Source organism: Stegodyphus dumicola, chromosome X1 (genome assembly GCF_044657685.1).
Source record: "Stegodyphus dumicola isolate Sdum_Otavi_A_Nest chromosome X1, ASM4465768v1".
NCBI classification, from domain to species: domain Eukaryota; kingdom Metazoa; phylum Arthropoda; class Arachnida; order Araneae; family Eresidae; genus Stegodyphus; species Stegodyphus dumicola.
The window spans coordinates 63,580,936-63,599,718 of NC_140780.1; the positions used below are offsets into that span (position 1 = coordinate 63,580,936).

Consider the following 18,783-nt stretch of genomic DNA (forward strand, 5'->3'; position numbering starts at 1 on the left):
ATGTGTTCATCCACATTTATTGGTAAAGAAGCAACTCCTTTTTCAGCTGCTAAATTTAAGAGGTGACAGGTGCACTTCATAATCTACAAATCTTAATTTACTTTTCTGAAGATGCCTGCAACAACAGTCTTCAAGCCTACCAATACTGGTGCATTATCGGCACCAAGTGCTAAGCAATCATCCAGAGGGACTGCATTTTATTTTAAAGTTTTAATAGTGAGCTGTGCTATATTAAAGCCTGTCAAATATCCTTCTAAAGTGGGGACAGAAAGTAAACTGCACTCAATTTCTGAAGACTGGATTAAAAAAAGAAACAATTGGATACAGTTTTGAATCGGTATTATTGCTTCCATCCGTAGAGAGGCAGAACGGAGCTGTTTTAATGCAATCAATAACTGAAGATTTATCTTTCAAATCCATTTCTTTAACAATTGCACCTCTTTTTGGTTCTTGCACTTGAGTATTTCTTAGCGATTTCACTATCGGGAAACATTTTTCTAAATAAAGCTGCAGCGTGATCCGATGCATTCAGTGGCAGGTTGTGCTCCAGTAAAAAGGCAGAGAACAGACATTCTGCATTAATAACTTTTTGGTCCTTTGTTTCCGAAGAAAAATTTAATTTTTTTTTTTTTTTTTTTCCAAAACAACTCATGTTGCCCTTGTGTTTTTGTGTACGCACATGTTTGAGAACATCCGCCCTTCCACCATGCGAAATCGAAAAATCGCAACGACAGGCGGTACACATCGCAAATTTATTACATTTCCTTGAGGAAATAATGGAAGGAAAGTCAGCTGTGTACGATTTTTGAAACGTACACGAGTATTTCACCTTTCTCGCAGACATAATAAAAGATGATAATTTCTAAAACTATTTCCCGAAGGCACGTGTACTCACACAACTCAGGACAAAATGACCGAAATAACTAAAGAACATCCAAATAACAGCTTGTTTTGTCCTCATTGGCTAATATATGCCAGATGACACGCAGTGGAGCACGATGCCCATTGGAGAACTAGAGAAGGACGTTTCTAGATACGTATATGCTCTCACTCACAATACAGAAGTTATCTAATTCGCAAGGTTTTGTTTTAGATATAATCTAGACAAAATTCATTTGCTTGGGACGTCCAAAATCACGTTTTTTGTTCATATAACAAAAGTATTAAGCAAAGTTCCATAAAAATCGTGAGAAATTTTAAGAATAAGAAAAAGTCGGGAGAAATATATTGTAAATCGGGTTGGCGGGAGAGCGGTCGAAAATCGGGAGTCTCCCGCCTAAATCGGGAGAGTTGGCAAGTCTGTATATGTAATGACACTGCGGTTTGATGACACGACATGAATGATTTGATTATTAATGCGTTGTGTCACATTAATAATCAAATTAATTACAATTTTCAGTGAAACAGGACTTTTCCCGATTGACTGTGAACATAAAATAACAAACCCATGTAGATTTCTTCATAATTAGAAATAAAAGCCCAATGTACCATGAAATTGTAATAACACAAATTTGGAAGCATTAAGATATAGAACACTGAGTTGTAGAAGTGTAGAAATGCTAATTGGGAGGATACTTAATGCTTAAGAGCGTCCATCCATTTTGATAAAGAAGCAGTGGAGCTGGATTAAATTCCATATTTATTTAAATTCTAGTTTGCGGCCACAATTCACTTGGAACTCCAATCGAGCCCACTTCAAAAAAATTCACAATTTTGATATTAGCAGCACACAGATGATTACAGCAAAGCATCTTAACAGGATGAAAGCTTAAGCGAAAAGAGAGAGTGCATCGCAGTACTTCAGAGGAAGAAGGAAGGGAGTCAAAAAAGGTTTTGGTTTACAAATTATTTTTATTGGGCAAGAGATATCTGCCTTAAGGGTTACGTAAGATCGCATGATTAATTTTAATGACGCAGTTTAGATTTATAGCGCTATTTTTAAGGCAAAGAGTGGAAGTCCAAATTAGAAGTTTGTTTTCATATTTTTTATCTTATATATATACAGAGAGACAGAGAGAAATAGATAGATCAGAGTGAGATTTTCATCAGCACTGCGATGCTAATAAATTGAAAAATACTACAAAGTACAAAGGATTACATCTCCTATCCTAGCATAAATATGAAATCAGGATATGGAATAAAACAGCCTCATATTTATGTTAAATATAAATGCAGCTAGTTCCCCTGCCTAGAAATAAACATGAGGCTTAAATGCTTAAAACCTTCCTTTCAAGAAAATCATGAAACATCCATTCAGCTTTCCCATTACTGGAATTGAGCTTCAGATACAAATGTTTCAAGGCTTCTGCTATTCTGCTTCTCGCAGACATGGCATTAAGCCAAAGCAAAATAAATCTGTTCCAAATAAACTGTATATAAAATACTGGCTTATTAAACGAACGTCACATTCAACAACTTTACATTATAACGCAGTCCATTTAAAACATGGATGGGTATTCTCTACTAAGCTCTAGCATGATTTTCAAGTATACTTGAAATATAAGCCCTACCCCATAAATAAGCTTCAGTAAGACTGTTAGACAGACATGGACACCAGACTTAATAACAAACAACTACATGTGGACATTTGATAACAAACATATGTGGGTGTGATTAATTAGAATCGTCATGATTATATATATCATGTGATGGAATGGACATACTTAATATGATCTTGAGTGAAAAATGTTTTCAGAATTTTATGCTGGTAATTTTTTGTGATTTGTGTGATCCATCATTCTCAAATGTTTTTGCTGCCATTCTTGTCTTCTAAACTTTCAATTAACACTTGATTTATTTAATTTAAAGGGGAAAACATTAGCAGTAGTCCTTTCCTGTGTTGGACAAAAAAAACATGTGCAAAGAAGCCACAGCAAGAATCTTAGAACTTTCTGAAAACAGTCAAATCTCAATCTTTAGATGGTCTGAAAATGGTGATCACAGTAAAGTAATGTCACATGTGCCACACACACAAGAATCTCAATCAACAGATGAATAAAGGGCATGAAAGGATTAGGACAGCAATCATTTTACGAGTTGAAAGACATCATGTGTGAATGAATTGCTAACAGAAGAGTACAGGTTTTGGTTGTTTGCAGGGATGGTATTCAAGCATTTGCTTTTGCAGCAAAACAACAGTCATATACATCCCAAGAATCCAAAGCATTCACAACACTAAAAGACAGCTTCTTTCAGTGATATCAGCTATGTCTCAGATGACAACACTGTTTAAGCTGCAAGATGTGCATCTGTATTAAAGTCTTTTATTGGCAACATCATCTGTTCTAAAAACCAACTCTCCAACACGACTGTTATGAGTTTGTCAAAGGTCTCAAACGCCTGTAGTAAGAGGGGGAGCTTTGTCAATCTACATTTTCTACGTGAATTATAAAGGTAGTGTTATTTAGGCATTTCTTCTGGACAGAAAAAAAGCTCTGCCTCTGATTACTACTCAGGACATTAAAAATGAGATTGAACATGTTCCAAGCCTTTATGTTATTGAAACTGAAAAAGGCTGCTGTGTACAAGCAAGTCGATTAAATACTACCACCTGTTCTGTGGCCAAAAAAAAAAAAAAAAAATCAGCAAGTCTGGGATCGAGGCAGAACTCATCACAATAAAGATAAAGAATATATCAAATAAATTTTCACAGGAATAATTAACTGTTTATCTCCAATCTTGATATTGCTATAAATAAGTTAGTATGGACTACCTTAGTTCCTGTGTATGGAAATCAGTGATTACAATGAAAAATGACATGGAAATGCTGTGATGTCTAGCCTGCAAGAGGTTGTGACTTGTGAAGAATTCATGAAACAGTATCACTGACAGCTAAGCCAGTGCATTATAACTAAGCTATATGGACAAGAAGCAGTTATTTAAGGAGAGTTTAATTGCTTAAATGTAAGGAAGACTAATGGTTTAACAGAAAATGGCGTGACAATAAAAAAAAGGTTTGGTTTTTTAAGCTTTTTGCTGATGTTCTAGATGAGGACAACATGACTACACTTGAATAATTTTGTATACGAATACATGAGCAAATAGATTTTTATTTCTGTCTTTTCACTTTTTCTTATTTGTACAGACTTTTATCAAGAATATATGAATAACTATAAACTATTGTGCATATAAAGTAAGATATGCACTTAATGCATCTTCTGTAACAAATTTTAGTTTCTGGTTTAATTTTCAGGATAAACTTGATAGTTTTTGCCTTTTATATTTCATGTACTTTAATATATATATCAGTTTTCTTTAACTCACACAAAACTTTATGGGCATAGCTTACATAACTCTTTGCAAGTTTTAATAGTTCGGTTTCTTTTTTTTTTAACTTATAAAAGTTAAAAGCAAAACTTTGCATAATATAGTTAAAATACAAGTGCAAGAAAGTACTGAATAAAACCTGTGAACAATAACAGCACTTTTAACTCTAGTTATATTCGAAAATATTACATTACTTACATTACTGAACAGGCTAGAATAAACAGCTTGAAAGTCTGTTCATTCTATTGCATATATATTCTATTACATTACATCACACATACATATGGTTTTTTATTCTATTACTGTAATTAAGCAAAGTAAAGAGGCTTAACACCAGTGCACCTTGGCAAGCTGCATAACAAAATAAAGTACCGTAACAAATGTAAGCCCAAAACTTTTATGGTAATGACTCTATTTTTTAAATAAATACTTTTAGCTTGGTTTATCATAACATGTTCAACAAATCACCTGACATTATGTACACACCGCTTGCAAGTGACTCAAATAATTGCTGTACTATTGCTCTGAAACTTTTAAGGAAATGTTTGCGGGTCTGCTAGAAAACACTTTTATGATAAATTAAATACATCAGCATCGAAAATTTTCATTTTTACAACTTCTGTTTCATACTATCTGCAACGCCATTTCTCCATTTGTAGGTTACGAAGACACAAAAAAATGGCTCAAGGTCACACACAGTATTTGTTGCTAGCATACTATGAAATAATTTACTCTCATAAATGCATAAGGTGGAATAAATAGCTAATTAAGAGTTAATAGTTAAACATTTATATGCAAAAAACTAATTTAAAATAATCCAAAGCATTTTATTTATTCATTTTTAGTATTTCCATTATTAATTGAGAATTAAAAGAGTTCTGCAATAAGTTATCCAAAGGAGTTAGGATTAAAAAGAAATTAAAAATATAATAGAATTTATTATCTTCATCTAATACACAACTCCTTTTTTGGCAATATGTGTGCACATGCTTGCATTGAAACAGAAATTAAAACTATATTAAAATCATTTTATTTAAACAAAACACAAAAGAAAAGTAATAAAATATTGCACAACATCAGTCAAAATTCTGCAGCACTGTTACAAGCATAATACAACAGATGCCAGTAGAAATTAAATAGATAAAGTAGTAAATATTGGATTAAAAGGTACCAGACTGCGACAAAACATACTATGACTATACATTAGGACCTGCACCAGAAAGCAGGCATGTCTTCGTGAACGATTTTGTATGGGAAACTGACTTGAATTCATATTACACATGGGGAAAACCATGAAAAATTATGCAACCAACCTGTTGGGCAGAAATTGAATCTAGCTTTAGCTATTAGTAGCTCTTTGTCTGCTTAATAACTGCTAGATAGTGGAATGCTACACCCCACAGACAGGTAACAACAGACATGCATAATGAACAATGGAATGATTAGCTTATAGGTGGGGTAGTGGAAATGAAAGTAAATTAACATCCCTAGTGTGTCAAATGGAAGATAAACATGGCAATGCAAAATTTAGAACTATGCAAAGCAGCAACCTTAGTTCAGCACATATTTTGAATATAACTATTAACTTTAAAGGTACTCAGACGCAGATCTCCATTCAGGATAAAAAATGTTCATAGTTTAGAAGTCAAACTTAGGCTGCTTTTTTTGCCTAATTTTAAATCTCTATGCTGTACATAAATCTTTGCAGGAAAACTAAATATATATTACCTCAATGATTTATACCAGATGAATATAATTCAAACTCATGTAAAACAAAAAACAAATTACCTTGAAAATGTTCACCCACCTGTTTATGTAAAGGACGAAACAAAAAATCCCGCCAAGAAACTAATGCAAGCTAGGAAGAAAAAAAATTTAAAATTTCAGATAATATATACATATAATCACAAACATATTAATTAGCAGATATTTAAATTAAAATAGATTTCATTAACTTTTAAAGCTCTACGCTTGCAGCAGCATGCTAACTAAAACCTTCTGAAACATGCTTCGCAACAAACTCTTTAAAAAGAAATTTGCATTTTCTCTCAATGAATCAGTGGTGGTCCCAACTTTAGCTCGCTTTCTTTGCTACTCTGTCAGCACAGATAAGAAGTGCGGCACTTCATGGGATTTTTGTAATGTCGAGCAACATTCATCATTCGTCATGCAGAAAAGACACTTAAATCATACAGGTGAATATAGCTGTTTTGACATAATCAATTCAAGCATCAAGTTATGAACTTGAGGTCACAAACTCTTTTTTGGCACATGAGCAGAACTGCTTTAAAAAGTGACCCTCAAAGGCACCCTCTATCAGCTAACATCACATAAACTGCTTTGCACTGCATAGAACAGGAGCAGTGGTCCCTTATTACCAGTTACTGATGGCACTACAGGACCAGCAAGGTCTAAAAAGAGAGCACAAAAATGTTACACGTATTACTGCGTTAAGGACCCTAGAAAGTAACTGGCTGCTCCACTGGTACTCGCTCACAGACAACCAATTACCATTAATCAGACATCCATAGCGCTACATGCGATTAACTACATCAGAGCAATATTGACTACATCACACTCTACCCCTTAACAGCGAAACACATGCCCTTAAAACTGTGCAAGCTCACTCATGCTTCTATGTGGGTTGTCTATCAAATATAGTACCTATTGAATTAAGCCACTACGAAGAGTCTCATACAGTACATTACTCACAGAAGCCATCACTCTAAATTCCTAAGGTCCAGACAGTTGTTTTGACTCAATCAGCTTATTCTTCAAGTTATGAAACTCTAGGTCTGGAGTTCTGCTCTGGCAAATGAGCACATCAGTTAAGGAAAATAAGCCTCTGTCAATGAACAATGCAAATAACAAATCTAGACTGGGTAGACCAGGAGCAACAAGTTTACAATTACAAGTATAGACAGCACCAGGAAACCGGCTTAGTCTGGAAAACTACCAGAGGTACATCTAGCATCTACCATGTCACTGCAAAATCTTTAAAAATTCTAATAACTAATAATCTGAGTAGTTCTTACAATTCTAGCATGTGTGTATTACATTTAATACATGCAAAAGACAGCAGAAGGAAACAGAATAAAGAAATCATTTTCTCTATAAGCATACTTTTCATGAGAGAAAAATATAAAAGTGGGAAAAGCAGAAAGAAGCAAAGGTACGTTCAATTGACTAACTTTCAAAACGTAACTAATTACATTAAATTAAAAATAAAAGTGAGAAAAACAGAACCAAAGTTATATATTCAATTGACAAACTTTCAAAACTTAAATAATGACAATAAATTTACAATTCAAAATTTCTTGTAACAAATTTTATAAAAAATAAATTTATTATAAGACCATATCAAGTCACTGAAACACACAAAGGCATTTTTAATGATATTAAAAAGATGTACCCATAGCAAAGTAATGCCCTCATAGAGGTACAAAAAACAAGAGTACAAAGATACAGAAGTTATAAGTAAGCAATGTACACACATTTACTGTTATACGGGATATCCCGTAAACATTGCAACAAACCTCTGGGGAAGGTAGGGCTTATCATAAGGATTAAGAATTGCATGGGAACCCATGCCTGGAAATGTCAGAGGTAAGTGGTAGCAGAGGTAGAAGATGGGAAAAGAAACAAAAGGGATTAATTTGAAACATTTATTGGATGTGAATACAAATGATGTACGACAGCTTGAATGTTACAACAAATGCTCAAAGTTTGTAACGTCAGACTCCAAACACATCTGACACCGACGGACCATTTATTGCCAGATATGTTGAAACACACCAGGAGTTTCTTTGATTGTAGCAGTTGCACAAGCGAGTCTTGCCACGAGATCCATTTATGACAACCCAGGATCGTGATACATGATACTTTTGATGGCTTCCCACAAAAAGAAATCAAGGATCGATAAATCCAGCTAGCATGTGGGCCAGGAAACTGATCCACCACGCCCAATGCATCGATGCAGGAATGATCTGTACAAATGGCTACAAGTATCCAGTTCAAAATGAGTCCACTTCTTAATGACCTGTAGTCGCACAAATTTTGATGCAGATGTGCAAACTGGGTTGATGTCTGTCGGAGAAGCATTCTCAATAAATGCATGCAGCAGTTTGTCCATTACCCTCAGCTATTCCACACACTAAGAGCATGTTTGCAGGCTCCCGGTTCGCATTATCATTCCATGGTCTTTGTATGGTACCTACTGCTCGAATGAGGCAATCCTCACTTTCCATTAGCACTTTCCTGTACAGCATCCTCTGGCAGCATACAATAACGTTTCTGGGCATGGGTTCCTATGCAATTCTTAATCCTTTATGATGTGCTCTAGTTCCCCCCGCGACATTTATGGGGCACAGTGTATATAAACATACACCCTGTCCACAAACATGTTCACTCGGCTTTTACTTTATAAAACTCTTAGGCATAGACTCTTAGGCTTCCAGGGACAAAAATTTTTTAAATGTTCCAAATATTCATAATTTTTATTTTAAATTATAAACAGGAATAAATTTTCTAAACATTAAGACATATATATTTTTTATGTTTTCTTGGTACCCATATTCATATTTAGGAAAATGTTATACGAAATGTGCGACTTAAGTTGCATGTTTACACGAATAGACTGGGATATTTAGTTTTAAAGCTGTATATCGTACTCAGGGGTCACATACAAAGTTAACAGCAAAGTGTTTGTTCTTAACTAAAATATCTTATATATTATATAAATAATATAAAAATTAACTAAAATATCAGTTTAGGAAGATTTCTGATGTTAACAGATTCACCATTTCTATCTATATTATTGCAGAAAGTGCTCATGAATACAATTTTTTTCCTCCTAGAGATCTTATTCATGGAATCTTGCCTTTTTCTATCTGACATAAATAATAAGTCTCAAGATATGATGAATTTGGAGTGGGATTTTGCTTTTACTCATTTTCTTTGTTGGTACAACAGCTAGGAAGGGAGAAAGATTTTGAAAAAAACTTAAGTGCAGATACAAAACAGCCTTTTTAAAACCTGCTAAATTTTCCAATCAGTGGCAAGGCTGTCCAAAAATTCTAGAAAATTTGATGAGTGAAGCACTGAGAAAGTTTCTGCAGATATTCTTTTAAATGTTTGCAATGATTTATAATCGGCTCCAAATTTCATGAAAATGAAAATTTATAATCTGAAGCTTTTTTTGATATCATAAGCAGGAAATGAAATTTTTCAGTTTATGGTATATGAGAAGTAATGCTAACTAAAAATGATATAATGTCTTGCATTGTGATGACAATGCTTTAACTGTAAATCAGTTAATGAAATGGTTAATGCCTATAGTACAATTTTGAAGCCATAAAATATTGCCATTTTGGTTGATTCATATTTTAATTCCATATCGTAATTCAGAAAATTAATTTTTATACTAAGTACCTCTTTCTTAAAGCAGTATCATAGCTACCTAGCTTGAAATATGAAAGACTGGGAGTTTCTTGCACCAAAAACTGACAGTTTACGGAAGATTTGGTGCTTCCTGCGAAAACAATTTTAAAACAGCTCAAACCTGAATGAAATTCACTTTATAACATATGATTCAGTTTCTTCAATTATTTTTAATGTGATTCTAACATAAATCATATTCAATCACATATTCTAAGTTTCATGTTCTTTGACTAATTTTATTTTTTAATTTTCTTACATTTTTTTAAATGAGAAAATTCCGGAGTAGGGAAGGAAAGTTTTTATTTATTAAAGTATTTTACATGTAGTAACTATAAAGTTAATGATTTACATACTATTGTGAGAATAAACTGAGTAATGTACTATATATTGACTTAACAAAATTAAATAAAAATATTAATGTATTATTTATGGATTTGATTGAGCCTTCAAGTTCTATAGCAGGTTAAGACAATTCAGATCAAATAAAATTCAATAACAACCATCATGCTAAAGATCCATCAGGGATGGGAGAATGAAATTTACATAAACTTTATTAATTCTATAATAAAACTTAAATTAATTTTATTTGCACTATTTTTTATTGCTGAAAGCACTTCCTTCAGTAAAATAAAATCTAAAAAACCAAGAGATTCTGCGATTTGCCAGGAGATCGGTAAAAAAAACTGAAACTCTCTCTGTATGCAATATTAATAAAAAATATATTTAATTTTATTTCTCCATGCCATCTCAATATATTTGAACAGAAGATCCAAAATCCAGAAAATTCACCGAATCCTTTTTCCTCCATAAAATCACCAAACTGTGCCAAAGTGGTTACAATAATATGAGCGTACCTGCTCAATTAATAATTTTTTTATTATTATTCTTTTGAAAAAAGGGTGAAAAGTTCATTTTAAATCTGAAAAAAAAAGCAAAACTCTATCGAACACAATTTTAGACGTTAAAATTTTAAAGTCTAAAAAAATTTGGCAAATTTTCAAAAATTTGTTGAAAATTCAGAAATTACAATACAATTTTTCATACCAGTTTCATTGGGTAGATTTTCCTTCACTCTATTTGATGGTGCAAACAATAAAATTCTGATATGTTTTGTATGTTCATTAAAGAAGATATGTCTAAAAAATAGTTTAAACGTCAAATAATAAAATCTAAATCGAATTTTGAAAACATTTCTTCATCATACTGCACAGCCGTCGACCAACAACACATGTATGAAATTTAAACTTGACAGCTCATCAGAAAATAGGTTAAAAATCAACAATAAAATTCCTACCATAGTGAAACACCATAAGTGACCTAAATAAAATCTTACAAAAAAGTATCTTGTCAAGTTCTAAAATGGCGAGAACTGTCCGAGGAACCCAATATAATAAAGTCTGCATGTTGCCTCACACCCCCACCAGTAGAAATTATGAGAAATTTCCAGAAGAAACGTGTTCTTTGTTTAGAAACAGAGTGAACTTTCCCTGCAATCCAGCTTTTTTATTATTATGTGGCATTAAAAGTATGTTATTCTAGATAATGTAGGTAAAAAAGATACCAGAAAAAAATGTGGAAAAAAGATCACTTATTTTCTTCTTATTTTCTCTATTCTTTGTTTTTGTTGTTCCATACCTAAGAAATATTCAACTTAAGTGTTGGAGCTCACCATTTAAGTACATTCAAGCACCTCTGAAATTGCACTCATTCCACTTCACTAAGCACTTCCTGGGTTTCGAAAGTATGTATAAAACATATAAAGCAGTATATATTATAAAGACAATGTTGAAAATAAAGGCACCAGATTCATTTTTACAATTTCCAAATACCCAGTTTCCCTTCAGATGGAGATGGTGCATAAAAAGATTTCATTAAAAGCAATTAAGGAATAAATGATGATTTAAACCCAAAACTTCACCTGCCAAGTCTGCAGTTTATTCCAGTAAATCTGAAGCTCTTTCTCAAACTGAAGCAGACTCCGTCTTGACAAAATTTTCATTTCTGAAAGTTTTTCAATGGTTACATAAGCCTTTTGGTATTTAATAAATGTAAGAACCTACTTGGAATAGAAAATCTTTCTAGATATTGAATCAGACATATTGAGAAAGGACCACAAGAAGAAAAGCTTGAAATTAAATAAACTTGAAAGAAAAAATAGAATGTATCATTTTCAACCTTCTGAGTTGCAAAGGTTTTGTTATTTACTGATAAAGATATGTATTAGACTATGTATACCTAGTTTGATATAATTATTAAAATTACTGTTTATTCTCATAATCTCCCATTTCTTAAGATAAAAATTATATCTTTAATCTTTTGATGGTCATCAATGAGCTCAGTTCACACTCCAGTTACACATCACAATTGGCATAAGTAAATGCACTGCGCATTACAAATTTATGACTGACAGATATTGTGCAGATCTGGCAAGAAACTGCTTAATCTTGCAACAGCCAAATGATTAAAGAATATGAGAAAACATGGCAGTCTTGCTGACTGTAAGAAAGCTTGCCAACTCAGGATTTCTGTTTAAAAATACAACTGTATGTCAAAAATCAGTAAGTAGCTGTAATAAGATATACACAGGTAAAGGCCTGCTATATACAGGTAAAGGCCATATGAAATTTAAGTTTACATGTTACACAGAATAACAAATTAGTTTATTAATGCAAAGTATATGAATATTATTTCCAATAAAACGATTAAAGGCTTTTAAGAGAAGCTAACTTGAAAAATAATAAACTAAGGATAAATTTTTTAAAAAAACCAGAAAAAAAAAGGTATTAAATTTTGAGAAGTAAAATTTAATTGGCTGTTAATCATTTTAATTGGGATATCTGTACATGCAAAAATAAAGGAATTAAATGTTTTAAAACTGATAAGCATATGCAATGGCTTGTATGAGACAACAAATGCATAGTTAAGCTTGCACTGGAAATGCACTGAAATAAATGGAATTATGTTTCTATTAGTGTCTAAAAAATAATGGAAATAAAATTTTTATACAATTGTAAAATGTTTGTGCTGTTATTGAACTAATTTTAAAAACATATTTGGAAATAATCATAAATTTAAAAACACAGCAAAGAAAAAGGAGAAGTATGGCTTAACATAAAAACAATTTGCTAATTTAAAAAAAGCACCAAGGCTTCCTACAATACTTAGCACATGATGGCAGCTATCAAGAAGGGCACTGAAAACTAATACAGACATGTATGAAATGTCCTCCATTTGATCAAACAACAAAAGAATTTGTTATGCCTGCTGTTCTAATGATCAATTTCTTCACAAAATAAAGACTTGATGTGAGAATGACCAATTTTAAATTCCATCACTTCAATTTTTTAGACTACATTTTAAATTTACCTACATCTTCTCAATACTAAAGGTTTTGAAGAAAATATACAATCCTGCAGTCTCATAAAAGTGAATTAAAAAAGCATTACTTCCAATGACTATAAAAATCAGCCACCAGAGTAATTGCCACAGGTTTTAATGAACTGCTCTGTCAGTTAATCTGAAAGATTAAATTAATATTTATGTAAGTTTTCTATGTGCTAAATTTGTATTTTGTTTATGTTGATTATAAAAGCAAGTAAAGAGTGAGGTATCACTTTATATTAGACAAAGAAATGTCAGTTCCTTCAGAATTTTGCATGAACGATTGGCACAGAGTTGACAGGATTTCTGCCAACTTTCATGATTCAGTGGTAGCCAGACAACTTGAGCAGTCAACAGCAAAATACCTAAGTACCACAGGTACAAGATGTAGGCTAAAATGACACTATTTAGAACTGCACTTTTAGGTGAAAATGAGTCTACAAATTTGTAGACCATGTTTTTGTCAATAAATTGCTTTTTGTTTCTTATGATTGGGATACTTAACAATCAATTTGTTAACTTTTCATATCACTTGGATAAACAATAACCATTCTATTTTCCTCAAACATTAAAAACTTTCCACACTAAAAATATAACCAATGAACAAAATAGTGCTTGTTTTGAACTACTAACATGTTGTTGAAAATTTTGAATAGCTGCAACACATCATAGTTACAAACAAGGGAAAACTCTTAATGAATACATATTTCAAAGGCAAAAATCATTCTAAAAAAAAATATATGAATATCTAAACAATAGCAAAGAGCCTCGTTTTACATATAAAAAGGCATGTTTATGAATATACATGGTTTTTATGAAAAACATTTTTATGAAAATTTATGAATATTTTAATAATACTTTTCTGGAACATGAATTACTTGATAAATTTCATATATTCCTTTGCGGCCCTCATCACACTCGCGCTTCACCCAATGACGATTTAAATAAGAGCAAATACCATTTAGCACTTTACTAGAAAACTGATATTCTTCCCATTGCCTTGTATAAAACCTTAAAACATCTTCATCCATTAAGTCTATTCCATCCTGAAAAATAAAATAACAGTAGAAAGAAGAATAGCTAGTACAGAGTAACAGATAATTTAGAAAATTGAAAAAATACTTAGGTTGCTTAAACTAACAAACTACCAAATGTAAGGCACAGAGAAAAATCTATTACAACCATGAATGAAAGTAAAATATTGATTTTATAATAAATATTTACTTACTTTTAATAAATTTATGAGATAGCATTTTAAAAATTCCTTCAATCTTTTATATAATTCATGACCAACAAATTGAGCACCACCTATAGGAGGACTTTTTTTGCATTTGGAAGAAGAAGGTCTTGACCCTGATTGATGAACACTTGTGCAGTAATCATAAACATGACTAATAACATTAAGGAACATCCTTTTAAAAACTTCATGAATATCTTTTTAAAAATTTCACAAAACAGTAGTAAAATAAATCACTGAAATGGAAGGTAAAGTTTTTGACACATAGGAAGTAAAAATTCATATAATATCACAGTCAATTTTGTTTGTTTCAATGAAAATCATATAAATCTATATCAATAAAATATTAGAGTTATTTTAAAATACATAAATCAGCACATGAGTATCAACCAGTTGCCCAAAGTTTGCATTTCATCAACAGAAAAAAAGACTGCCATTTTCAAAGATTTCAAGGTCCACTTGGGGGGGGACAAGTTTTGGATTATCTTTTCTATGGCTGACAGCCAGATACGTTAGAAACAATTTTATCTCCTTTCAGTTAAGTGTTTGGTAATTCTTGTCTGGTTAAAGGAGATGGGGAATGAAAGTGGAATCTGCAGCATTTTTTAGATTTCAAAAAAGGATATTAAAATGCACTTGGAGATCAATGTGATGCTTTTGGAAAATATCATTTTTGCAGAACTCAGGTTAGTGAATCCAAAACATACATTAATACTGAAGAAACAGAATTGAAATTGCTTTGCATAACTTCTCCAAAATTTCTAGAACATTAACAGCTGTCAATATTGAAATATCAAAAATCAGGAGGTTTTATGCATAAAAAACTAGTTTCTGGGAGCTTTTGCATTACATGGCACCACCTTTTCAAAAGAACAAATTATTTAAATTTCTTTTAATATGCATAATTTACATCATTCAACTATTCTGACACAAAATATATTAATATTTAAGTAGATATTCTAAAATTAGGTTTTTTATTTAATTTCATTTTATGCCTTTATACTTTTATTAAAAATATTTTGACACAATATATATTAATATTTAAGTAGATATTCTAAAATTAGGTTTTTTTAGTTAATTTCATTTTATGCCTTTATACTTTTACTAAAATTATATTCAAACAGCTCTTCTGGGCTGCACTTATTTATGTACAGATATCTGCCATTTCAGTTACATGACAGTAATAAGTCACAAAATAGATCTCTTCAAGGAGGAAGAATTTATAATATATGAAATATACTTTTCTTATAAAGAGGCTCATTGCTTCATTGTCAGACGTATAATACTTTATCAGAGCACATTTAAGAACAGAGTGAGAATTTTTATTTTTCTTATATTTTATAATTTTCTTACATTTTAATAGTAGTAAAATCGTCAGCACAGAAGGAAAGCTTTTAATTTATTAAAGTACTTTTAAACAGAGGGAAAATAAAATTAACAATTAATGCTCATACTATTATGCAAATGAATTTCAGTGTTTCATTTAGTGATGTAAAACAAAATTATATATAAACATTTACTGATTAAATATTGGTTAAATCTTCTACAGTAGATTAATAATTCAGACCAAATAAAATTTAATAACAAAAAATTCTCTGAAAATCATTAGGGGTGAGAAAATGAAATGGAACATGCAAGTATGAACACATAGGGTTTACATTAACTTTATTTCTAGCTGTGTACATTATTTAGATGAGATAATGCAGAATAATACCAATACTTCAGGTGGCCACAATGAAAATAAGACAGCAGTTTGGTGTAATAATGAATCATACAGCATATGCATACCATTCTGATAAGCTACACACCAAGACTTGTCTTTATCCCATAAATCATAGATATCTTGCACTGATTCACAAAATATGAAATTCAGTTGTAGATACCAGTGCATATACTTTCACAGATTATTTAAACTGGAAAAGTTATCTCCTAAAACATATGTTAAAGGCTTCAGTATGAGTAATATTTAAAGATTCTGGTGGTTTGCATAGTAGTTGGAAAATGAAGTGCCGTAAGTTAGTCAAGAATTGTCGCAAAACAGCTCGCCATTACACAGAGTATCATGATACAGACAAAAGGTGACATAGCAGCATTTCATAGCACAATCTCTTCATCATGGAAGGTGTGGCATTCATATGTGAAACTAGGGATTCAACACTCATCACAGCACCACCAGATACAGATTCATTGATCATCAGAATTGAAAGCGAAACAGGTGTGTGTATTTAATTATGGCAAAGCACACGAGGGCTATCTGCCTAAGGGAAGGGATGCCTTCATGGAAGACTTTCTAAGGGGAACTGGCTCGTATACATGTTACACATGGGGAAAACTACGAAGGCGAAACAGGATCCGCCACGAGAGACAGTGGAAATCCACTCACGAACCTGGTACACATATTTTTGGTAACAAGCCAGACAACCATTTTCACAGCAGGTTTTACAAATTCACCAAAATCAATTGCTTTATATTTAGTGAAAAACCAAACAGCTAACAGATAAAATTACCATTGACCTTCAGAAAATCACCCCAACAATTTCTTAGTTGATAAGCACACGTCCCCTCCAAAAAAAAAAAAAAAAAAGAGAGAGAGAGAGAAGAAAGAGAAAAACAGGAAATGAAACACAGATGTAGACCCACCTTTCAGTTGTCAATGAACTGACCGATGAAATGCAAAGAAACAAAGAATGCAAACTCTCAGTTGTCGTAAATTATCGGTGAGCCCGGTCTGGGCACACCTGGGGTTCGCCATTTAATTTTAGGCAAGATTTCAAGGTAAAAATTTAAAACTAATATAAATAAGGAGATAAGCATACAGCCAAAAAAAATAATATACAAATTTCTTTTCAAACAATTCCTTTTATAACCTAAAAAAATCTGGAATATTTCTTTGAAAAATGAGGATCTCAAAAAACTAAAAATGGCTAAAATATATGGACTGGTTTGTGTTGAGCTGTCATCTACTATAAATAAAGAAGGTTCAGAATAACCTATAGTCACCTATAAATCCTTTTTAATTTAATTTTTCTGTGCATACAGAAGGATATTTTTAGGTGTGCCTGGTCTGTGCCGCAAAGGATTAAAGTTGTGACCATCAATTCTGTTACATTCCATTATACATGGAAGCACTAAGTTTTGAAGCCATCAGAGGGCAATAACACAATGCAAACAGCATCACTTGCTTACTTGAGAGAGAAACTGGTCAAACCACATGAAGGTGAAGAGTATTGAGATTTGTTCGAATTCCGGGAGCACAAGAAAATGTCAAGCAATGCAAAATGTCTTTGTGTTTAACTAATCCAAAGAAGCACTAAAAGCAACTATTTTCCCTTACTCTAATCTGCTGTACTTGCTAAATGTTCTGCGGTGTGAAAAGGAAAATCACCATTCTTACCAAGCAATGTCGTTTAATTTCCCTACATATATAAAGACACATACACACATTTTCCTCACATAGTTTTAGACACACACACATACATCCCTCACATAATTAATCTTTAAAAATTTGTATTAAAAAAAAAAACTTTAAATGCACAATTGACTGCAGCAACATTTGTATACAATACATGAAAAACTTTTTTTAACAGTGTCATTTGGGTAAAGCAAAGGTTTCTTTCAATGTTGTTAGATTCAAAAAATGATTTTTTCCCCCATGTTCCCATGGCAGAAAACTGCACTGAATATCTGGCATTTATTAGACATGCAAAGTCTCTATGGTTGTTAAATTGTTTTGTGTACATCACCAAGTATATTCCAAAGATTTATTTATAATGCGTTCAGGATGACACTGTTGTTACTTACATGGATGATTGCATTATTTGATTATTCGAGACAAGAAAGAAGGTTTTTGAAAAGTAAAAATGCATTTTAGAAAGAGCCAAAGAATACGGTTTAGAAATCAATTTTAGGAAATGCCAGTTTTTTAAGAGAAATATAAAACTTCTCGGGTATATTACTGAAAATGGTAAAATTTCTTTCTATTCTGAAAAAAAACCATGGCTGTTCAAAATTTCCCAGAGCTCAAAAGTTTTAAGCAAATTCACAGCTTCCTGGGTCTAAATGAATATTTCAGTATAAAATTCATTGCCAAGTATTCAAAAATAGCCAAACCACAAAGCGATCTTCTTCATAACAGAGTAGAATTCGCATTTGGGGCTGATCACATACACACATTTGACAAACTGAAAAAACTATCGACAAGCTCTGTTCATCATACTTTCAAATAAGAAGTCCAGCATACAGATGCAAGCAGTCACGGTTTCGCCGCTGTTTTGCTACAGAAGTATGACAATAAACAGTTACACGTCATTCACTTCATGATTTAAAAAAAAAACTTATAAAATGAAAAGCTATCTAGGTTTGAGTTCCCAGTTTTAGCTATAGTGGAAGTTCTAAAGAAATTCAGCAATTACCTCTTGGGATCTAAAGTCAGAATAATTACTGATGCCTTTCAGAAGACT

General features: G+C 32.1%; 1 protein-coding gene across 3 annotated transcripts in view; it reads right to left on the bottom strand.

Moving 5' to 3' along the window:
* The window catches only part of Cul1 (cullin 1), a 151,315-nt gene that overhangs the window by 84,137 nt on the left and 48,395 nt on the right, over positions 1 to 18,783 (bottom strand). For 2 of the 3 annotated variants that reach the window (XM_085808003.1, XM_085808004.1), the window contains exons 3-5: positions 14,315 to 14,477; positions 13,965 to 14,132; positions 6,074 to 6,124 (exon numbers count right to left, since the gene is read on the bottom strand). In XM_085808003.1, coding sequence (XP_085664129.1) covers positions 6,074 to 6,124; positions 13,965 to 14,132; positions 14,315 to 14,477 — 382 coding nt within the window. The remainder of the gene's footprint in view (positions 1 to 6,073; positions 6,125 to 13,964; positions 14,133 to 14,314; positions 14,478 to 18,783) is intronic. The other variant, XM_085808005.1, reaches the window with a different exon arrangement.